This window comes from Podarcis pityusensis, assembly GCF_964106645.2.
Source record: "Podarcis pityusensis genome assembly, chromosome: 6".
NCBI lineage: Eukaryota > Metazoa > Chordata > Lepidosauria > Squamata > Lacertidae > Podarcis > Podarcis pityusensis.
In genome coordinates, this window is record NC_138030.1 from 44,490,123 (window position 1) to 44,515,295 (window position 25,173).

Genomic DNA, 25,173 nt, shown 5'->3' on the forward strand with positions numbered 1-25,173 from the left:
CCCGCTGCCAGCCTCCAAACCAGGTCCGGGGACAGCAGGATGTCGCGCTGCATTCGCCCCATAGGATGCACACACATTTCCCCTTCATTTTTGGAGGGGAAAAAGTGCGTCCTATAGGGCGAAAAATACGGTACATTAGCCTTGTGGATTTTGACATTGCTGCTGTTGTTAAAATTCCCTCAACATATCAAAATTGCCACTTCGGGGGGGGGGGAGCCTAAAGCCTGCTCAGACTCAAGGGATCAGTTTCATGATTCTTTGGCTCCTAGCTCTAGACTTCAAGTAAATGATCTTGCTTTGTGTTCTTGCATGTGTCCAGAGAGCCAAAACAAAATTCGATTCCACAATTGCCTCTTTGTTCTACATAGATTTAAGTTTTGTGGTGCAAAAGGTGCATAGGCTGTATGACCAAATATTTTGGATTACACTCTTGGATAGTGTAAATGGGTTGCATCAAATAAAGTTGTTCTGGATTTCCATGTGCGCAACAGAACTGCCCCTCCTTCTCCTCTCCTCATGCATCCCTTCGAATCCGCTCTGGAGGGTTGAGGGCATATGGGGAAAGAGGAGGAGAGAAAGCTGCACAAGTAGAACTCCATGAGCTAATGAAACAACGTTGTTGGATACAACCCAGTGCTGTATTTAGTTGCAAACCAATTTTAATTATTTGAGTAACCAAATATATGAATCACCAAAGAGAAAAGTTGGTTTAAATCCATTGATCTTCTTCCTTAATTATTTAAAATACTGGGATTGCATCCAAATGCTGCCCCTGCAGAAGTAGAAAAGCTTTTGATCCAGAAGGCAACATCTACTAATGGAGGGAAAGCAGATTTTACAAAATTCCCCTCCTTCATGCAGTCCAAGCCCTCTCAACATTTCTTCTAGATGGTTTCCCAACCCTCTAGTTGGGACACTAGGAAACTAGCAAAAAAATTGCCTCCCTTCTTCCTCTGTTTGTAGACAATTCCCATGCGAGCAGGAGCACCAGGAAAACCAACTGGCTGATGCAAATATTGGCCACCATGTTCTTCATGATCCCATAAGAAAGGCTGTTACATGTATCATAGAGTGTGATATACAATCTTTATGAGTGCCAAGGGAGTGGGGAGAACAGTTTCTGAAGAACCCCAATGCCCCCGAACCTCACTGGTACTTGGCAGGGGCATAGTCCAAGCAAGCAATTTAGTGATGCAATCACCAGAACTTATGCATTATTATTCCTATCACAGTAGGTCATTTACTATACTAATGATTGGGTCATACTGTATTAAAAGCTCTGGTGCATAGTTTACATCCCACATTTCCTGTAATAGGAATCTACTTGCAAAAGTGCCTTCCAATTAATTTTAACCATCAAATTTTAGTGTATGTAAAGCCATGCAGATGAAGCACAGTAAAGTTTTAGATTGCCCTTAACAGTAGTTGAGTAGGTATAACAGAAGAGCTCAGTCACCCTGGTATTAAATAGACTGCTTTATATTATTTCTTTGGAGCTTGATTATAACAGTCAATTAAATAGTGTGGTTCAAAATATACTACTGGACTGCATATGCAGTAACCTCAGATCTCCTTCAATGATTCTCAAAAGTTTTGTTTCATAAATTATGCTTGTACTTTATAAATGAGGAACTGCTAGAAGCAAGGGTGAGATATAGGCAAGACTGAGACAAAGCAACAGTTAGATGCAACAATGCAACCAGTGAAGCAAGAAAGGATACATATACACACAGGTATTGTTGTTCTCAGTCAACCATTACCAGAAATATTCTGGAATTCTACAATGTGACCCTCAATAAAGGTTTAGAGTGGCGTGTGGAACAAGCACTCTCACTATTTATCCCTTTCTTATTAAATGTGGGAGCCAATACTGAAACACTGTGAAATCATCTGTTGAATTTCTGCATCCCGGCTGGGACCGACCAGCATCCCAACTATAGAATATCAAAGAACGGGAGGAAACCCCACTAAATATCAAGTAGAATTCCCCCATCCAAACTATCAAAGGCTGTTTAACATAAATTCCACAGTAAATCGTTTGCATTTATAATCATGACCCTCCCCACCTCACAAGTAGGCATCATCAACCAACGAGATGATAATGCACCTAGAAGCACAAAAATACAACGCGGAGAAATGATGTAGTGAAATAGTGGCAGAGAAGTACACACCTTGGCATTGATATAGGGGTCAAAGGGGCCGTACTTTTTGAGTTCTTTGATCTCAAGAGCATTCTACAAAAAGGAGAGGAAAAGAAAACGTGATGATGAAATGGGCAAGATATAGCAACAAAGCAGTGAGTGACTCTGAACGGGAGGAATGACAGAACACGACAATATTTCATTCCAATGAAAAGCAATTAATCACAATGGCCATTCCAGCTGTCAATAACTGCACCATGCACATCATTTTAAAGATAGCATGCAAACGTTACGTGACAATCTTTTATAGTTCACTGTTTAACATTTTTTTGTATGTTTTGTCTCATGCTAGCCACAGAATGCAAGATCATTCACTTTCATATGGCCCCTTCCAATAACCCTAGAGAATGGTGAACAGTGTTATAAACTTAAATGCTGTTGACTGGAACAAACTAAATGATCACAGCTGTGCTTGAGAACATGATGAGCCCAGCCGAAATTTTAAAAAAAGATTTGCCAACAATATAATCAAAGGCCATTTTAACATACACATTTAGCTATTTTCATATGAAGAATATTACTAATCAGCAATTGAACAGCACTGCCGACTTTCTTTTCAACTAGAGATTGTATTCCTATAATAGACTATTTATGGGAAACATCAGAAAGCTACATGACTTCATAGCCGTTAAACCCCCACAATCATGGAATTTTATCTTTAATTGTGAACAAAGTGTGCTGCCCATCCCATCCTAGTTCCAAAGTGGTCCACACTGGCTGAAGTAGTCACTGTGTAGTTCAGCATGGGTGATACTTTCTATCGGAAGTGAAAATATTTACAAAAGGCATATCCTCAATTACTTTAAGTCTCACCCACAGTGATAAAACACACACACTGTTCACAGTACAGAGTGACCTCCAGCCAGGTCGCAGTAACAGCACCTGATAAAAAAGAACTCCACGACATTCCCAGTACTTCAGTTTCTTTGAACACAAGTACCTTTTTAATTTGATGCTATCTTAGTTGCAAGAAATCTGAAGAAAATTTGCCAACCAGTTATAATTCAATAGTATTAGAATACAAATACCCCAAAGACCAGTGTTCCACACAAAAACTAGAACAGGAAAAAAAACTTGATTCTCTGCAGTAGTCAGACTAAACTAACCAACATATATAATTTTCATTGTGTGTTCAGTGGGGGTGTAAAGGAAATTTGGATTTTTAATAGGAATTTTGCAATTCTGCTAGCTTATCCAGGATAAATATAAGTTGTATGGAGCAATTTTTTAAAAAGAAGATGCAAGTCAATCAGAATGCAATTTTTAAAATTGGGGCAAGTAAATAGTCCCCTCTCACTTGAGTAGAATCACTGCTCTTTAGTAGGTTAATAATGAATAAGTGAAAGTTTTACCATAATGAACTTCACAATATTAGCTTGCCAAGCACAAGTACTAGAACAAACTAAGCGCAGCTACAAAAACATGACTAAAGGAGACTAAGGTTACTTTAATTGGCTCCAACACAGAAAGGAACTGGTACATCAACTACACCAAGTTTCAAATTACCCAGCAAATGGAAGAAAAGCAATGGTTAACATCCTTCCATCCTGCACATGTTGCAGCTCATGTACTGCTTACTTCCACAGTTTCTAATCAGGTGGCCGGCCAGAAGTGCAGCTTTCAAGACAGGTATTTGTTTTCCTGCATAGAGATAGTATTTAACATTTAACTCCTTGCCATGCAATAAATCCTGAATAAATCTGAGTCTCATAGATGCTGAGTATCATAGATTCTCACTCTCCTGGAGAATAATCCTAATATTATTAGGTTATTAAAAGCATGAAAATAAGAAACATATTCAGACCTGCTCATTCACTTTAGTGTGAGATGGCCCCTGGTGTATTAGTAGTTTCACTATTTCAGCATCTCCTTTCCAAGCTGCCAAATGAAGAGGATAACAGCCTTTGCAGTCGGCCACGTTGGTTAATGCATCATTCCTTAAAAGAACTTCCACAACATCCCTGTAGGGAGGAGAAATGATGTTGTGAGATATTTAGAGTAAGTCTAGATGAGAGTCAATAATGAAAAGAAAACTGATTTAAGATACATAAACAAAATGATTGAGAATACATTTTATAAGTCAGTCTAAAAAGATTCAGCTTTCAAAATATTTTTGGATTCAGGTGTTCAGTTACGGAATGCTTAGAACCACAGAAATGAAAGCAGCCTTGTAGTTCCTTCCACCCAGAGAAAATAAGGCTGCAATCCAAAGCACACTTACTGGAAGAGAGTTAGTAGAGCTTATTGTGGAGGAAGTGGGCTGGAATAATTTATTTTAATCACTCAAGCTACACATGAGTGTGCAGGGGGTTTGTACTAATCTCTAAAGTTGAGCTAAGGCTCATCCAAGCAACTGAACTCCTGAATGCTCACAACCTTGCTATGCTTGCATCAAAATGGCTTGAACAAGGCTGGTGTTTCACTGCTTTAGTATATTTTGAATTTTATTTGTACAATTTATGTACACTAAGAGCATAAAACCTACTGTAAGCAGATCAATACTGATCAAGTTAACAGCAAAACATACCGGTATATCAGTGTTTCTCAAACTGAAGTGGGCAGCACTAAAGGAGAATTGTCTTAAATAACTTATTAGTTACAAAGGTGTAAGTACCATAGCTATAGAATGGAAGGAACTGCTATAGAATCAGAGGCGTCGGCTTCTCCAGAGGATGAGGGTGGGGCCTGATGCAACATCAAACATGTGATGTCACGAGGTGCCAGGGGACAGAGCCCAAACGCCCTGCGAAAATTGAGGGGCCCCCGCCCCCTCAAAGTATCTATCTATCTATGGGGGCGCCTATGTATAGGATAGAGGGTTGCAAGTGACAGCTGTGAGTCCAGTTGACGGATTTGTAAAAATGTTACATGGGGAAAAAAATACAAGGCATTACACTTACTTCTGTAAAACAAGAAAATCCTTAATAATAATAAAAATATTAAGAAAGAGAGAGAGGGTAGTAAAATGTTTGTTAATGCTGGGAATGGCACAGGAATTGGGCTGAAAGGTGGAGCAGCATAGTGGGGCTATAAAGCAGTTAAGTGCAACTAACATAGATACTAAAAGGTTCTGAGGGGTTAAGAACTACAATGACAAAGTTCAGAAAATGGCTTGAGAAGCACTGGATGAAATTTTCAAGTCCGCCGTAAGCTCAGCTTTGATAAACTACTCCAGCAAGCAATAGAATATATGCCTATAATGAAGATGTCACACAATCTGCATAGCACAACAGTATTTAGGAATGCTGATATAGGCTTCAAGAGTTTGCTAAAGTGCATCTATGGGGTAAATTGTCATTGATATTTGAGCAATGGTTTATTTGTTTTTAACAGTTCAAACTTGAGGAAACCTAAATTACATAAAGCAAATGTATTGGCTCTAAACATTACAATTCCAATTTGTGGAACAGTCTCTCACCCAACTGGAATCGATATGCAAAGTCTATCAGGAAAAGTAACTGAATCCTGACACCCTCCCCCACCCCTGAAAAAAAACCCTACTTTGGTATTTAATCTGGAACACGAGAAGCAACAGTATGAAGGTATGAATCAATTTCCTTAGAGCTGCCTTAGAGTTGTGGCTTGCCCTCTCTTTCATACTCTCAGAATTAAAGCCAGAGCATCTTAGGGGTTGAAATATGGGCTGGCATTTAGCGGATGAAGTTAATGTGAGATATGAGTAGCCACTGATTCAATCTTGTTGAGGTTCAGCAGACCAATCCTGTGTGAATTCCTCCACCCCTCATTTTGATATTGAGAATTACTGTAAACACCACTCAGGCCTCAGTGGTGATAAACTCAGCAATATAGTACAGCTCACTGCTGTCTCGAAGCAGGTGTAACTTTGGTGATCTATTATCTGCTAGATATGGTGGAATTCACATGGATCAATAGATATGGTAGAGTTCACATGGATCAACAGGGAAATGGTACATACATTGCCATAGGTTTTAACTTTTAAACTACCAAATTACCCAAATTGTTATTTCACAGATGGGTAGCTTACTTGTGACCATTCAAAGCAGCATGGTGCAATGGAGTATATCCGGTATTGTCAACACAGTTCACATTTGGTCCTCTCCATATGCTGTAAAATAAAAATACAGCATAAAGACATAAGACACATCAAGTTAAGCAAAAAGAAAGGTAAAGCCAGACTGAAGCAAGGTTTCTGCAGATTTCCCCATAAAATGGCATACCCCTCCGACATGCTGAGTCCCAAAAGCAGGATGTGGGTCTTCCACGTCTATGCTCCAGGGCGAGTCATGTGACCCGTGCAAGGCCATGGAGCTGAAAAGACACACTTTTTCAGGGCCATGGTCACCACACCCAAAAACACATGTTTTGGGGTGCTGTGCAAATGCTTTTGGGAGGCAAGATCTCGCATGGCGCCCCCTCCCCAAATTGTACTGGTTGCATTGGCTCCCATACATTTCTAGGCCCAGTTCAAAGTGCTGATTTGCCCTTTAATGCCCCCAAACAGTTTGGAATCAGGTTTCATGAACATCCTCCTAACCCCACATCAAATGCTTGCTTACAATACTCACAAAATATTTTCTGAAGAAAATAACTGTTTTGTACCTATCTAGGCTGATCTAGCTAGCAGACTGGACTGCAGATCATTCCATAGATTTGTAGCCATCCAATAATGAAATTTTGTCTATTACTTAGTTTCTCTCGAAGAATATGAAATTACAAGTTCATTAGATACATTTCTACCCACCTAAACATGCTGGCTGGCTGAATACCATAGGAATATAGTTTAAGAATAAAGCTGAAACAATATTATGTTTTCTTCTAACTTCTTGAATTAAGGAGCATGACCATCAAGCATCTTGATTTAGATATAGGACAGGGTTTGTTAACTGAATCCTGTTTTCAGGAGATCAGCACCTCTATACTTGTCTAATCTCATTTATCTATCGCTGCAGCACCTGGAAGGAAACTGAACCTTAATTTCAGAGGTTTTTAATGCTACAGAGTGTGCACCCAATTTCCTGGCTATAAATGTGTTTGCCACTGAAAGCACCAATACTTTCTTTAAAAGAAAGTAAAGAGTAGTAAGAAAAGAGTAAAGAGCAGAATCCAAAATATGCCATGGTCTAGCCTGAGCTATTTCTTAAAAATGAAGGGAGGCATAAAGGACCTCTTTAAGTAGCACATTTTATTGCCAGAGCTAATAAGGGAAAATAGTAACGTATTTTCTAGTAGTCTAAAGACAGTCAACACACTTAAGGCAACGTGACATGACAAGCACCTACAGCTCCTAATTATAAAGCTAATTCAGATATTACTCAAACTGTGTAACCATTTAATGAAGCTTCACTGCCAATTACACTGTCACACACAATTTGAACTGTTGCCTAAGCATCACTTAATATTCTAGTCTTGAACAGGAAACATTTGGTATGTGTAATGCTCTAATATTATGCTCTCATTTTTCTAGCAGAAAAGAGGCTTTTGATAACTCAAGATTTATTTAGCACTTCAAACGTAACATTGATGCCAAGGAATTTTGAAACAAAGGAGGTAATTAGTTGCCAACACAAGCCGAGTAGGAGGCAGATCTGCCAAAGCGGGGGAGCGAGCGTCCTCTCCATATAAATTGGATTTTTTTTTTATTTTTTAAAAATGCACTCTGGAAATAAGGAGCACAAAACAAACACAGTATGCAATTAATCTAAACTGGGTATTTAATCTGGGGCAGTGGGAGGGGAGGGGGCTCTTTCCACAAGCCTGAAGGATGCCATCAATTGAACACACCTCCATATCATAAGATACTCCTGGTGACGCTCCCTCTGTGCAAGCTCTACTACAGTGGTGCAAAGCAACAATCATCTTCAGATGACATCCCTGGCAGCTACTTCACAGTGCTTCCCTGAGGCTTGCTTTCCATGCAGATAAGAAAAAAAGCCTACTCTAGGAAAGCAGGAGAATACCTCTCTTTTACAACAAGAAATGAGTTACAATTCCCATCCCAAAGCATCCTGGTTCCCTAGATATTAAGTAGGCAGAAGCGACTCAACAAAAGCCACTGCTTAGAAATAAAAACGCCTTGTATTTGACTGGTAGTTCTACACATTTACAAGCCATTATATTAGAGTAGGGGGACTCATTTTCCTATTGGTCATAGATAATGGAAACATACAAAGATGAAACATGAAACATACAAAGCTTACAAAGCTATTTGACCCAAAGCGTAAATATAAATAGAAGGTAAAAGAAAGGACAGATCATTTGTGCACATCATGCTACAAAGAATAGCTCTAAGGAAGAGAGAAACAAAGTAAAATGCTGCAAAAATAATCAAGCATGTTTTGAAGGCGTGCATTTATTTTATCCTAAAACCAATTTAATTATAGCAGCTCTCAGCAATCTCTCCGCCTTACCAGAATATAGCCAAGCAATTTGATCCTATACAGCAGTGAAGTTTACATCCCTCCTGGCAATGGAATAAGTGGTATGTCTGGATAATTTTGCTTTCCTGTAAAACTACTGTACTCTTCAAAGTCAATATCAGTAAAGCCACCTTTCTCAGAGTATGCTGCCTCCATGAATGCAAGAACAGGGGAAAAAATCAGATCACTACAGAGGACAAGGATACAGTCCTAGGATGGGCTGTCAAAAGAATATGCTCCAAATTCAGTCTGCTTTTGAAACAGACTGAAAATATATATAATTTATATTTGAAAAAGCATAGCGAATAGGAAGTAGTAGCAACAAAGTGGATGTGCAATTGATTAAAAGGCAAACATAAAATAGTGCCAATAACTCAACATCACATTAGAAGAGAGCAATTAGACACCTGCATTTTCAGGAAACACTTGAGTACAGGACAAATTTCAGATGCAGAAACACAGCCACTACATTGTGCATAAGCACACCATCAAGCAGTGAGCAGAGGCAGCTGACACAAGGGGAATGAGGAGAGGCACAGAGCTTAACACCAGACCCAGTACCCCCTTGTAAAAGCAGTTGTCTATCAGGAGGCTGCTGTAGCTGGGCTATTTGGGAGACACTTAATATGAAGACAAGGCCCTGACAAGGTTGCATTCCTGAGTGGCTGAACCTGGCCAGTACTCCCCAAAGCAGCACACCTTGTATTGGTGCTGGGAGCTCTGTTTTACAATAGTATGGTCCTTCCCAGAGGGTGTGATACAGAATGTGGTACTGGGAGATGTGTGCATGATGCCATGGCCATATGTTTATGATATCCTATGGGATTCTACTAGGTTCACCATGGCTTTTAACCTCAACATGCAAAGTGCTGGAAGACAGTCCAGAAATTTGGGGCTCTTCTTCACCAGCACCGTATTTTTTGCCCTATAGGGCGCACTGGCCCATAGGACACACCTCATTTTTTGGGGGGGAAATGAATAAAAAAAAAATATTTCCCCCCCCCCAGCCGCGGGGCTGGGGCGGGGGAAGCCCGAGCTTCCCCCGACCCCAGCCCCCAGAACAGGCTACTATCAGCAAGCCTTGCAAGCCTGGCGGCAACTCCCGCCGGGCGCGTAAGGCTTGCGGACACCTGTGCAAAGCACGGGGCGTCCTCCGGAGGGCGGCCCGTGCTCCGTGCTGCAGGCTGCCACCCGCAAGCCTTGCGAGCCTGCGGGAACTCCCCCCGGGTGCTCAAGGCTTGCGGGTGGCAGCCTGCAGCGCGGAGCACGTGGCGCCCTCCGGAGGACACCCCGTGCTTCGTGCAGGTGTTGGCAAGCCTTGCGAATAGCTTCCTGAAGCCTGGAGAGCGAGAGGGGTCGGTGCACACCGACGCCTCTCGCTCTCCAGGCTTCAGCAAAAGCCTGCATTCGCCCCATAGGACGCACACACATTTCCCCTTCATTTTTGGAGGGGAAAAAGTGTGTCCTATAGGGCGAAAAATACGGTAGTTATGTGGACAAGAATTAAATACAGTACTTAAGAAAAAACAAGATGGACCAAAGAAGACATTTGTGTAATCAGAATGCACTTCACACAAGATGAGGGGTGTCCAATTTCCATTGCGGTCCTCCAGCTGTACATCCACCCACACCCCACATCCTGTTTGGTCTCTCAAGTCTCAGAAGATACTTTTTTTGGGGTACAATGCTTTGAATTACAAACATATTTTTACAGAAACACAGAACATTGATGCAGTACCTATGTAATGCACAGTTCCTCTATCATAAGCAGTTCCAGTTTGAATGCCCATGATAACTATTACATGCACAATCAATAATGTTGAATTGATTACCTGAACAAATCAAACAATAGTTGTGTCTGTGACATGAGCATTTGCCCTGCTACCGGAAACATGTGGAGAGATCAATACTATGAAAGGTGAAGCATGAGTGCCACCCGTACAAAGGTCCAGAGATGGCACAGTACCCAGTTATGGGTCTCCACCAAGTCCATGAAGAACATATAAATGACTACCTTTATACATTTAATTGTACTGATATTCAAGTTGTAGTGCAATACAGTAATCACACAAATTGAGTCAGAAACAAATACAGCAGCCATCATATCGTCAGCCGCATTAATAAGATATGTACCACTTCTCATATAGTTAGGCAGTTGGCAAGTTCAAGACAGACATTCAAGAGTTGTAACAGGAAGTTACATAAAATGTTTAACAAACCGTGACATAATATCACTGTAATTATACGTTATCGGTGGCAAAAACACATTTGCCCCATACACTAGTACTTCCGTTGTTACAAGCTGTTTGCTCAAAAATATGCCACTATGATACACATAAGTAGTTTGATCATGTAGCTTCTACAACATAATGAGGGGTTTTTTAAAAAATCAAACACAAAGTTTAGACAGGTACTGTATGTGGTGTTCATTTTGGACACGCTGAATTAGAATATGAAACAATACCTTTTTAAATTGAACTTGCCAAGCCCTAGTGATACGGAAGGGGGGGCATGTCTTCTTCACCTCCTTCTTCGCTACAATATATCCATTTATTTCCAATTGTCAATGTCAAAAGGGACTAAAATCTATAAAATTCATAGAAAATCAACGTGCCAATTTGCTCAATTTCTCTAGGACTCCATGACACCTCCCCTGTCCTCCATAATCCCTCAAGCAAGGTGTCAAGACCCTAATCCTGTCAAATCACTCTGCCAAGCCTTTCCTCCAGGCAAGGCCAGGTGGCAGACCACGCATACATGGACCATTGTCTTCTCATCAGGTACTCAGGATGTGCTTATCTGCGCATATCTCCAGCTCTGCATATTCCCCCCTCCCTCCTCCATATGTTAATCCTGTGTGACCCAACCTCTTCTTAATGTATTCATGATGTAATCTGTGTAACCCAACCTCTTCTTAATGTATTCATGATGTAATCTGTGTAACCCAACCTCTTCTTAATGTATTCATGATGTAACTGGGATGTATTTTGCACTGTATTCTGGGACATGGAGGGAAATTTCAAAAGTTCATGTCACCCCTTTCTCGCTGTTCAATCTCGTCTTGAACCTGTTGCGCAATAAACTTGGATCTTCTGCAGTTTGCTCCTGTCTCCGGCTGAGCTCATTTTCTTCTGCAGGGTTTTCTGTTGCATCATTGACTGATCTAAAAACTTTTGAAAGGCATAATGCTAAAAACTTAATAGACATCTTAAGAACTGAGCAAGCAATGACTCAGATTACCGTACATATCATAGAGGTGACTATGTCTGCTACAATCAAACAGCATTAACGCAAAAGTGTGCATGAATAAGCAAATATTTAAAGTTGTCTCTACTTAAGCTACACAAACAATTGCCGTCTGTCACATTCATCTAAATTTAAATTGCTGAATGTGTTATCTACAAAAAAAAGGCAATTTCCTTCTAAAGCACTTACAAAGTGATATAACTAGACCAAACTAACCTCTGAACACAGGAAGCCATTCTTATTTAACATCAACTAGAAGAATGCTAGTTTAAAAATGCAGGAGATGAAAGGTTTCCACTATGCCAGCTCCCTCAGCCAGCAAGATGAGAGCCGCAACCCCAGAGTCGTCCATGGCTGGATCTAACAGTCAGGGGTCCCTTTACCTTTAAGTTGGGAATCCATTAAACGGCATACTCTGGGTTGAATTTATATTTAATAGCTAACCTGGTCAAAATTTTGGTCACAGAAATTTGAGGCAAAAACCGTCATAATCACTCCCACATATTATTTTCATGAACTGCTTGCATTTCCCCCCTCCAATTAGCAGCTTCAATCATTTTCTTTAAAGTGATCAGAGCCAATCAGGCATCACAAGGAGCTTGGCATCAAATCACCACAACAAATCAGAGTCAAGACAATGCTCCCTGCTATTACTCTGAATGAGCAAGAATTGAATCAATTTTTAATACATCCCAAATATTTACTACACAGAGCTAATGGGGGGGGGGAATCTGTTGGGCGGGCACGGGGATTGGAGTTTAAGGCAATAGTTGAAGTGTGTGAGGTCGAGCACCCTCCTGTCAGTTGCATATTTTCCAGTGCCTTGTTATGAACCTAATATGTGGAGCTGCATTGTACTCCTTTCAGGAAGTTGTTTTACCAGCCTCTCAAGCCTCGGTTGCTATAGAAACAAGCCAATCAAGGTTGTTTCACCATGGCAGGGGAGGAAAGAGGATATATTTTACATACTGGTAAAGACCTTAAGAGCAGCAACTGAGCCCTCCAGTTTGACTCTGTGTTTTCTGTTAGCACCAACCCTCATTTCCTTTAGAATACAATTCTGGGATTCATAAGCATCTTCATTCTAAACATCCACAATATATTCGATGCAGATACTGTTGCCTCCAAGGACAGAACAACATTTTTAGAGTAAAGAGCAGGTTTCCCTTCACCAACCTGTTGGTGCTGTTTTGTTTATCACCAATCATCCAATATTGGATCGATCGTGGATGAGGGGGCCAACCTGGTGTGTATTATTCTGCTTGCATCATGCTCCCTACTCAAGCTGGTAGAGATTGCTGGCATGGCATCTCTTCACATTTGGGACTTGCTTAAATTATGATTACCAGACGTCCCCGTTTCCCAGGGACAGTCCTCGGATTTACAAATTTGTCGCTGGACAAAATCCATCCCCAGAATGTCTCCGGATTTCATTTAATGTCCCCGGATTTATATTTTAAGTGTTGTAGATTAGTAGGGAATGAATGTTGCATGATTGGTTCAACGGCACAAGACACATCACATGAGGACTTCCGGTGAGGCAAAATGGCGGACGCCACAGCAGCGAACAGCTCCTGAAGCCAGCCAGAGCCAACTGTGCTACCAGGCTGGTTCCGGGCTGCTGAGACTGCCGCTGCTGCTGCCACTGCTGAGGGGGAACCGGGGACGCCCGGTGTGTCAACTGGGGGAACCGCTGATACACACACACACATACCCACGACCCAAATCGAGCTGGGAGCAAGAGCACCTGGCTACCCAGCCGACTGCCCAGCGGCGCTCTGGGGCCAGGAAAACCCAGGAGCCAATGCAGGGAGAAGGAGGGGAGGAGGAGAAGGAGAAGGAGAAGGAAGAGAGAGAAAGAGGGAGGATAAAAAAAGGGGAGCCCTGACCTTGCCGTGCCCCTGCCGCCACTGAGGAGGAGAGGTAAAAGAGCACCAGGAGGGCAACGACACGTGGCCAAGCCCAGGCCCAACCTGAGCCTACTCCACGGCAGCTAGCACTCCAAGAGAGCAGGTCCAGAGGAAGGCTGTGCGACAGAGGAGACCACAGAAGGGAAGATCTTACTTCTTAATTTTTTTAAAAAAATTAAGTGTCCCCAGATTCTTTGAAAAAAATCTGGTAATCTTAAATTAAGCTGACCCTTAATTTTTAGCCCACACAAGTGAATACCCATGGATGGCAGAGGAGAAACAAAATGTTCTTCATCTCAAATTGGAGACACTGCCACAGTAGTTTAATGAAGCCCCTGCTCATTTCCAGGTTTGTAAGTGTGTGTATAAATGATTATTCAGTCAATTAAATGTCCACAAAAAGTAACTGACAGTCATAATTGCCAATTACATAATCATATGTAAATACAATGATTTCTTAAATATACTGATTCGTTCAAATAGTATTGACAATTCCTACTGGCAACAATTTTAACTCTACTTCCTGAAAGCAGAGTTACTGTAAGCCACAGTGATTGCAGACATGTCACCAAAATCAGGGTTGCCAAAATATGATGCATCATAATACAGATGTAGTTCTGGTACATCAGTTAAGTGATAGTTTGGAAATCATGACTGCCTTTTGCAGGCATAAGAACATTAGAAGAGCTCTTCAGAATCAGGCCAAAATTCCGTCTAGTCCAGCCTCCTAGTGGCCAACCAGATGCCTATGGGAAGCCCACATGCAGGACTTGAGTGCAATGGCATTTGCCCCACGTGTGTACCACCTCTGATACTGGATATTCAACATCACCATCATGACTAGTAGTCAATGATAGCCTTCTAATAGAATCAAAGAATTGTAGAATTGGAAGGGACCCTGAGGGTCATCTAGTACAAACCCTTGCAATGCAGGAATCTCAGCTAAAGCATCCATGGCAGATGGCCATCTAACCTCCAATTATAACAACATTATCCTTCAATTAGTAACCCCTTTTAAAGCTGTCCAGTTTGGTGGCTATCACTACATCCTGTAAGCAACTAATTCTACATTTTCATTGTGTGCTGTGTGAAAAATTCCATTGTGTGCTATGTGAAAAAGTACTTCCAAGTACACTCACACAATTACTGGTTTGAGATAATCATAGGCTGCCTGATAACACAATGACGAACTACCACCTGAGCAAACCATGAAAAGGGAGGAGGGAATCCACATGTGAAGGGGGAATGATTTTTATCAGAATATATTTAGATTTACTGATTAAAAGCCAGCTGAGTATGGGGAACAAATGCTGGCAAAGAGCCTGCACCACATCTGAATAGCTCTAGTCTAGGCCGATAGAAGAATTATAGTTATTTTTACACTTTTAAGAGTAGCAGTCACTTTTAAACACTTACAATTACAAAAAAGAGCCTACTCATTTTTATACTGCCTAAAGTTCTTTGGAGCTTTCCAGTTTTCGCCACACTGAAACTTTCACAGTTTGAGAGCCACAGGCATGATCATCAGAGCAGGGGCAGGGAGGGAGAGCAGAGAAAACAGTGCACAAAGAAAAAATATAAGTGCACACCTAATACCTATGGCATTTCTTACAACTAAATGAGGCCTGCCCTGGTTAAGTATTGTTTGCTACACAGGGTGTGGAATGCTAGACAGATCAATTGGGTGAGAGGTTCTCTTTAACCACAGTAGCACCAAGAACAGGTTAAAGCCTATGCCTGGGTTAAAGTGAAAGCCCAACCAGATTTCTGTTATAAGATGTCTAGGGGGAATTTGTAACAAAATGTTGTAGTGTTGAGTGTTCCTGTTCAGCGCTCCAGTCATCAAACCCCAGGATATTCCAATCTACTCCCTTTTCTATTCCATTTTCAATCATACACACCACCCAAGCCAATGTTTTGTATCTACTGAGCACGCCCAACCCTGATTTGGTTGTTCTGTGGTCCCCCCCAGCAAACCTTGAGGTTCCACAAGGTTCCTCCACATCTGCCAATACCTCCGTCTCGGGCATGTATGGTGCCATTTTGGTTTGTTAAGGATCTGCACTCACCTTGGAAATAGAGAGCCTGTTGTACTTGAAGAGTACAGAATAGAATCTTACTGAAGAAACAACGTAGATATCAGTACATGCAGCCTTTGAAAACATGACCTTTGGAACCAAGCTTAATAGTCTCTTTACTACCGTCAAGCTATGTATTATGTAATACCATCCTAGGAAGTCTTATCAAGATGGTGGGGCACATTTCTGCATGAGGAAAGATTAGCATGTTTTGGCTTATTTAGCAGAGAAATGGTAAGAGGCTTATTCACAGTGTGGAGAAAGGGGATACAGAAGTTTTTCTCTCTTGGTAGTAAAACTCAGGGTCACCTAATGAAACTGACTGGCAATCAATTCAGGAAAGAAAAAATATAGTAGTACTTCATACAAACTATAATTAGCTTAGAAAGTTCACTGCCACAGGATTTGTTGATGGCCATAAAGGTGATGAGACAAATAGAGAAGACTGTCAATGGGTGTTATCTATGATAGTTAAATTCAGCCTCCAGATTGAGGCATCACCATCTCCTCTATTTCAGATTAATGCATTTATGTGCTTGAAAAGTTATAATCAAAACCCACCCGTGCACAAGAGGGAGGCACTGGCAGACTCAGGACAAACCTCAGGTTTCAGGGTACAAAAATATTTAGAGAGGGGGAAATCATTAAAAAGAGACCCCTCAAAAAAAAAAAATCCAATAAAGACTTGATGGCTACAGAATGCTTTCAGACTAAGGGGAGGTGGGCTGCAAAGCGGATTGGAATGGAAATGGAACAGAGCAGCAAAGTAAGGAGGACAAAGGAAAAGAAGCACAACAGAGGAATATTAAAAAGATCCAGAGAGTCGTATCACTCTGTGGATAGGTCATTTTCTAGTTGGCACAGAGAAGCAACGTCTAAATGTCCCCAGAGAAGCAACGTCTAAATGTCCCCAGAGATGGAAGCGAGAGGAGTCATAAAAATCAATTAAGAAATTAACCACATTAACACAGCTAGGGTTGAGCACAGGTAGGTCAACTTCCAAAATGGAGAACTGCCCTCCAAAACAGCCCACTGAGGAATGAGCATACTCAGTAACCACATACTGCTGACTGACTGAAGAGATGGAATGGATGGCATTGCAGTGGGGGACATGGCTGACTACACTGAACAGTGTTGCAGGTCCCACTTGTTGCTATTAATCCTAGGTCATATGTGGGCTGTAGGAAGGAGGGCTGTGTTCTCTTCATGCCCTTCTCATTAGTTTTAGCAATGCTCTGGCTATTGTACTCAGCAGCTGAAGTGGGATCTGATCAATTCTGCTATGGTAGTGTGGCCAGCCCACTAGTTCCGAGACCCACTCAACAGATTCTCGTATAACTAAAGGAATGGAACCTCTGTAGAGGTCTGAAATGGGCTGCAGCTTCCTATCATAGGACCTGTGAAATGTTGATTTGGGAAAACTTAATGAATAAAGTCCCAAAGGCTCTGAAGCTCCTCTTCTCCAAAGTACAGCATTGCAAATTTATGTAGCACAGCAGCACTTACAAAATGCTTTGAAAGCTTGTGATCTTACAAAACATGTCCTTAATTGCAATGGGATTAAAATCATGATGGAGCACAATTTAAACAGGGGGCTACAAAGGTAGATAGAAATTTGGTGAGCAGTTGCTTTTGAGTGTTTGCATCATTGGCATTCCAAAAATAGAGCAAACAGGTCTCAGGAACTTAGCATTCCTATATAAAAGTTTGACTCCCTGCCCCCCCACAAACTATATTCATGTTCCTACTCTAACAAATTAATGCCTCTAGGCCTTGGTGTAGGGAGAACATGTCACTTCTGCTTTCTCACTGTAAAGTATGTTTATATGTTCACAGTTGCAAAATTATAATACTGTAAGTAGGAAATGATTTTGCATTATCTTAAAATAACTCCAGTTCAATTCAGCAAAAATGTCACCATATTGGTCAGCATCTTCTAAAGCATATTTTTGAGGCTGAACTACATATTGGCAAAATTACATGAAAGAGCTTGAGAATTGCATTATTTTTAAGTCCCAGGATTTTTATTTTTATTTAAAACTTACTCCACATACAAAATTAGCACATTGGGGGCAGGGCTGGGAAAGGCTAGGACGCTAGTCTTCTGAAATGTTTCAGAAATTTTTACATAAGGTAGAGCAGTACAGATGGAAAATAGCATTTTTATTCAGTGCATTTTAGGAAAGCCTATTGCAATCTGGTTACACATGTAGTGCAGCTGATCTCCTTGTTTACTGAAGACTGATATACATCTAAGAAAGAACTTGGGAGTGCCCAAGCACAGTGGTCTTGGGTAAGAAGAGGTATGGTGTGAGAGAAGGAGCATGTCAGACAAGCAAGACATGACACACAGTTACTGCTGTGTGCTGGTCCCTCTAGCTACCCAGAGGGCTTGTGGTTGTTCTATCAGTGCTCAGGTCTGCAGATGCTGCCATTAAATAAAATCTCTCTCATCCATTATTTGATTGAGGATGAGAAGGATGACATGGCTAACATTGTTATAGTTAAACAATTATATGACCTCACATAGACGTCTGAAGGCAGCCCTGTTTTGGGAAGTGTTTAAGTGCTTGTTTCATCCCTTTATATTTTGTTGGAAGCTGCCCAGAGTAGCTTGGATAACCCAGTCAGATGGGTGGGGTATAAGAAATATTTATTATTATTATTTACTGCTGCTACTACTACTACTGCTACTACCACTACCACCAAGACCTGGGTGCATGAGCAGGGTGGGATTTGTCATACTCAGCTTTGCCCAGTTGGGTACTTGATTCAGCACTGGGCAGACCTGGAGCTCAGGAAAGGTTGCTATACAGATCTTTTTCTCCAGCTTCCTGTCTGCTTGAGTGCAGATCGAGAGTGTTTGTGCCTTATGCTGGGCAATTAGGAAAGATGGGGGAAGCTGCTAGTTTACAGTCCACCTCACTGCCCAGCAGTCTTTCTGCCTGAGCTGACAGAAGTGATATCAGACATGGTGTTGAAGATCCAAACGTTGTTGATTTGGGGGAACTTCAACATTAAGGCTGAGCCCACAATACTGGGATAGCTCAGGACTTCATGGCCATGATAACTTTGGAGCTGTCCCAACATGTCATCAGACCAATGAATGTGACAGGTCACAATCTGGACCTGGTCAAGAAGACCAGGTAAGGAGGAGGAAAATAAATCCACTACTAGGGCTGGGTGATACCTGTTTTTCAACATTGTGATATGTCACCAGCTAAATATTGTGATATACTGGTGTATCATGATGTCTGAAATGTATCTCGACTGCTTCTACCTCCCCATGTCCTTCCACCTTAAGGATGAAATAAGGTGAGGAGGAAGAAGCAGCTGAGATACATCACCCCACCCTATCCAATATTACTGGTCCCAGAACTCACTACTCTCTCCCTACTGTGAGCAATGTGTTAGTTTCATGGTTCTTTAGATCAGAAAGCAGAGGTACAAATTAAGTTACAGTTACATGAGAAGAATTAGAAGAATTCACACTCCCCACTCACCCCTTTGTAAATAGGCAACTTTCAATATGTCATAGAGCTATAAAGTTCAAGATGTCCACCAAGCTAGTATAGGCTCTAGTATAGGGGCGGAGGAAGGGGGTTGCGATGGGCGTGAGCCACCCCGGGTGTCAAAATGCTGGGCGGCACTCACCGCGGGGTCTCCTGGGAGAGACGCAGTGGCTTGGGCGTGCGCAGAATCCACGCTGCCCAAACCATTCATCTGCTGCCTCCCCAGCTGTAGGGCGGCTGAGTGGGAGGAGGCAGGCACACTCCAGAGGCCCTGCGGTGTGCCCCACCTCTATGGATGGCTCACCCCGCCCTCGCTATGCACCAGGACGCACTGGCCCAGGCACCGAGCAGCTTCCTCTGCCGCTGTTTGTATGATCTTAAGCAGCTCTTTGGATGCTAGCAAATGTATCAAGAATCATAGAACTGTAGAGTTGGAAGAGACCTTGAGGGTCATCTAGTCTAGGCCTGATATCTGGTTTTCAACATCGTGATGTATCACCAGCTAAACAATGTGATATATCATGATGTCTGAAAATAAGGAGGAAGGAGGACTTCAAACCAGTTTGAACTGGCTTGGTAGCCAGCCAGCCCTCCAGAGCCAGCCACACAGACTATCAGTGATACCACTTCATGGTGAGGCCACATTTCACCATGCACACAAACAAGGAGCCCCGGGGCACTGCCAACCTCCCCAGGCACTGGCCTCCTTGGAGCTGAGGACATTTGCAGCGCAAGAAAGAGGAGCCGCTGCTGCTCCCACAGCTGTTTCCTGCATGCTCCCACTGCAGAGACTCGAGGGATGCAGTCACGCCTCCGCTTTCCAGTGCCCAGTGCAAGGATGAAGGAAGGCAGCCCACTTGCTCGGTCAAAGAAATGAAGGCTTTGGCAGTAGAGTATCTTAGGTGGCAGTAGAGCTGCAAAGGGAAGGAGGGAGTGGGCCTTGGGTGGCTCTCTTGGCAGGGCTCTCTGAAGAGAGCTGAGGACTGGAGGCCATTTGTGAAATGCTGGTGATGCACGATGCTGGCATTCACAATATATTGCCGGGGCCAAAATTCTGAAATTGTTAGCACGATCTAGATTTCAAACTGGTTTTGGATGGTTTATCAATAGATTGCCCTTTCCTAATCTAGTCCAACCCCCTGGGGGGAAAAACTCAACACAGACCAATCAAAATGGTAGGGAAGTAGGCATTCCTTCAGGATGCTGAATCCCAAGCCATGTAAGGCTTGTAAAGGTAGGCAGATGAACTTTGAATTGTGTTTGGAAACAAAATATAAGCTGCACAGTTTTTCAAATACTGGTGAGTGGTGTTCCCAACAATCAGTTATATATTTGACTAATTCCACTTCCAGACAGTATTCAAAAGCAGTCCCACATACAACACATTAGTCCATTCTAGAGGCACACCTGGGACAAAGCTGGACATGGGAATATCCCCCAAAGCTGTAAGAAATCTTGGGGCAGGCACTGGTCAGTACCATGCCATCCAAAATAGGTTAAATCATCAAGCCACAAGCATCCACCTTAATGGGGCTGAATTTCAGTTAATTGGCCCTTATCCAGCCCGTTATCCTGTCTGGGCACCAGTTCAGAACTTCCACCGCTTCACCCAACTTGGATGAAAAAGAAATACAGCTGCGTGTCATCAGCATACTGATGCCAAGAATGAGCTCCCATGATTCTCATATTTCAGATTCTCTCTTAAAACACTTCCTCTGAAATATTTCTAAAATATTGGATACAGGTATCTCTTCTTCAGTGGAGTGAGAGACCAAGTCCTGACCAATGGCTAATCTTTTTCTAGCATCAAATGTGCTGGCTGGTGACAGGGCTCTGATAACCTGTGAGATACTACAGGGGCAAAACTAGGCTTTATTTCACCTGAGTCAAAGACCCAGTTTGGCACACACCTTGACAGCATACTACAACATTTCCAGCAATATAGATTTCCTAGACAATTTGTGAGTAACTAAGAAAGCTGTTGTGATTACACAAATAAGGAATAATAATAAGGAAGCTGAAATATTTTTATTGGACAGAATGCTGATCTTTTGAATCCCATTTGCATTCTTTAGTCACTATATTTCTTTAACACATACTGCACTCTGCCAAGTTTCAGTTTAACCTACGAGAGTCCCCTTTGTGCCCCCTTGTTTATACTTTAAAATATCCAGTTTTGAACTGCATACGTAGGAAGCCTGCAATAATGTTATGAAGGTATTTAAGGCATCTCACTGCTCCCAAGTAACTGAAACTCCCATCCCTCAGTTTTCAATTACCTATTATTAAACCACTTTGTCTCCTCTCCAATCAAATCCACTTCATATCTCATTTCATTGCAGTTCCTTATTTCATCAGTAACATTCTATATCAGAGTAACATGCTTCAAAAACACTTCCACTGCAGTTCATATACTTCCTAAAGAAATAGGGGTAGGGTAAGGGGAACAGAATCTTGAGATGTCAGTGAACTATTAAATATGAAACCAATTACTACCATAATGGGGCTCTGCAATGGGACCAACATTGCTACCACATGCTACAGGGCATAACAACGAAGCAGAATTACACAGCAGTCATGCATGCATTTACCTCTAAAGCCATGAGGTCTGAAGTGCTCATTCTATATAGTGGAACAAGGTTTGTATTTCTTCTGCATAACTAGAAAATGATGACATCTTTATAAACATGAAAAATTGAACAAGAAACACAAAATTTCTCTTTTAAAAAACCCTTTAAAGCTTTTAAAAGCACTGGTCACACTGGCAACTTGAAAACTCCTCCTTTCCTCCAGCAATAGGTGCAGTTGACTTTCAGTAATCAGTACCAGTTTTGGATACTGCTTAATATTTTCCGTATATAGTGGTACCTCTGGTTACGAACTTAATTCGTTTCGGAGGTCCGTTCTTAACCTGAAACCATTCTTAACCTGAGGTACTACTTTAGCTAATGGGACCTCCTGCCGCCGCCACCACCGCACGATTTCTGTTCTGGGTTAGCAGAGTCTGTAACCGGAAGTGTTTGTAACCCGAGGTGTTTGTAACCTGAGGTACCACTGTAGCAATTTTGTGTTTAACAACGTGTATGTTTATAATAGTCCTACTGTTTGTGTAGTCACACGGAGCAGAACTATTTTGTTTAGAATCATCCAAGCCCACATTAGGAAGTTCAGCAAGTTAATTCACTATCTATAGTGTCCATGCCAGACTCTCAAACACAATACAAACTTACACTGATTCCATCTGAAAAAGATACATTTTCAGCCCAACAACTTCAAACAATTCTGACCTTTCACATATTCGAACCATGCTTCCAAACAGGATGTGCCCACATGCCAAGTCACAGGCTCTAACCAACTCCAGGAAACATGCATTTAACTTCAAATGCATACAAGTTATCCTAATGAGTCCAATTGTTTACTCACATTAAATGTTTCTAGGACTGGAGCTTGAACCATAAGATGATCTGAAACCTGCCTAGGGATATTGGAAACCTAGGAAAGTCATAGGTGGAGAAGCATCTATTAAGGTCTTCAGACAGTTGTCATTTCAGGAATCAAATCATTTTATAAATAAGTGCTTAGAAATCCACTTCAATAAAGATCAATCACACACAATAGTGTGATTTGTATATTTGTGTAAATGGCAACACACACAAATTATATTTCACCTGGCATATGAAGGACCTATCCCTGAAGTACAGCAAAAACAATCTCTGTAGGAAAGTGTTAAGTTTGAATAAGGGATTAAATTAGTATTATTAATCCTGCTGTTATTTTTACAGATGACACTGTTTGTAATTCACCTACCAAAGACAAAGAGAAACTGTAATACATTATAATCTAGATCTGAAAATGAATTAAGTTGAATACACATATACGACTATAGTGCAACACAAACAAAAGTAGATATGCTTACATTTTAGGCAAAACACAGAAAACACTTGAGGGTTTTTTTGTAAATTCTGTATGATGATAGTTAGACACTACCTTTATTAAATACAAAGTAATGTATAATTTTGAGTTGGGGAGAGATTTTCAGGGTGGAGTAAGTAAGAAGGAAGAAACGTAGCTAGACATGACAGAAACCCCTATCCTCACTTTGTAACAATCTTAAGAGAACAGAGTCATTCTGCATTCTTAATTATATTAGATTGTATCTGTAAAAAGACCTCAGGTTGCAACAAGACATGCTGAGACCAAGAATGGTCTCTCCCTTTCAATACATGTGACTAAGAATTTTTATAAAGTAAGGAGCTGAAGTAAAGAAAAACACATTAGCAAAGCAGGAGATTAATTTTAGACAAATAGCCAACTGAGAGTATTTCCCAGCAGCTGGTAGACTTAAGCATGTGAAATGCCTCTTCCATTCTGTTTTGAGACTGATACAAACTTCGGTTTCATAATGTTCAACAGTTTTCCTTTTCCTTTTCTCTACACCCCCATTTTTTGTTTAACAACTGAAGACTTATGATCAACTCAGAAGCTTGCATGATTTGTCATTCCAGCTGGTCTTAATAAAGGTACAGTGGAACCTCGGTTTTTGAACGTAATCCATTCCAAAAGAATGTCTGACTTCCAAAACGTTCGAAAACGTAAGCAATTACTTCCGGGTTTTTGACGTTCAAGTTCTGAATCGTTCAGCTTCTGAAATGCTCAAAAACAGAGATTCCACTGTATTCATGTTACTCTCTCTTTATTGAACTTTTCTAGTAAACCTGCAACCAAACAGATTCAGGCAAATGCTGGCTTCTATACTTTCAAGGAGAGAATGGCCACTAACTTGATCTGCAAAAAGTCTCTATGGTTGTAGCAAACTGCAGACTGGGGCTTCCAATGACAACCAGCAACATCTTCCCCCAACCTCTATTTTGTCTCTCAAGTGTTATTTTGCTCTCAAATAACAAGTGTTACTTGCATTCCAGTCTTAGACAGAGTTCTGGTGGACTTGAAAGCTTAGACAGTATATTAGTTCTGTGATTTTAAAACTGGTCCTAATAAAGGTACTGATTTACTATTCCAGTATGAAATTTATACTTTAGAGATCCAGTGTTTTACCTTATTTTTCACAGTCACCTCACTGACCACCAGGCAGGCAAACTAACTATTCTTTGGAACAATTATTAGACCTGAGAGAGTCAGGAAGATAAGCTGAGAATAGCTGAATTGTTATCTACAAAGGCCAAGAAATGGCCTTCTTAGATATATGAAGCTAACACACTCCTGTCCCAATCACAGTGAGGGAGATATTACAAGTCACATCACCAGCTTTTTGAGGAAGGGCACACACAAAAGAAAACCTGAGAAATTAAAAAAAGCAGCCATACAGCTGTGAGAATTTAGGGCAGAGGAGGGATGCATCCCAGGAACACCATAAAGGTTTGGATACTGCAGAACTAGAAAAAGTACACAATTATAGTGCAGTACCCATCAGCCCTAAGAGCTACAGTTAACCTGTACACAACATCTACTTGATTTTACATTGCTTACATCTGTCGGATCCTTTGCATGCAGACTCCCATTTCCTTCATTTTCTTTCTGTCTGTCCTATACTCCCTTCTCTAAAAGAAACCTTCAACTGCACACACAGAGGGAAATGGAAAAGGTGCCAGTGGTGGAACCCATCTTAGGTCCAGGCACTCACAAGCTGAAGACCATGACTCCAAGCCTTAGAATTATAAGTCATGCTTGAGGCAGGTAAAAAAGAGCAACTTCACACTAAAAATGCAGAAAAGGGAAGCACAATTTGGCTGAAAAGTTAGAGATTAATGAACAGAGGTTGAGTTTTTTGGATCCCACCCTCACCCAGGACCTGTGTAAAGTACAAATCA

The 25,173-nt window shown here is 41.4% G+C and overlaps 1 protein-coding gene across 12 annotated transcripts in view; it reads right to left on the minus strand.

Moving 5' to 3' along the window:
* Positions 1–25,173, minus strand: part of LOC308479371 (ankyrin repeat and SAM domain-containing protein 1A-like) — a 112,629-nt gene that overhangs the window by 86,719 nt on the left and 737 nt on the right. For 9 of the 12 annotated variants that reach the window (XM_081010008.1, XM_081010004.1, XM_081010010.1 and 6 more), the window contains exons 2-4: positions 6,208–6,288; positions 4,006–4,162; positions 2,172–2,234 (exon numbers count right to left, since the gene is read on the minus strand). In XM_081010008.1, the coding sequence (XP_080866134.1) occupies positions 2,172–2,234; positions 4,006–4,162; positions 6,208–6,288 (301 nt within the window). Of the gene's footprint in view, positions 1–2,171; positions 2,235–3,707; positions 3,772–4,005; positions 4,163–6,207; positions 6,289–25,173 lie in introns of those variants that run through there. The other 3 variants (XM_081010011.1, XM_081010007.1, XM_081010006.1) reach the window with 2 other exon arrangements.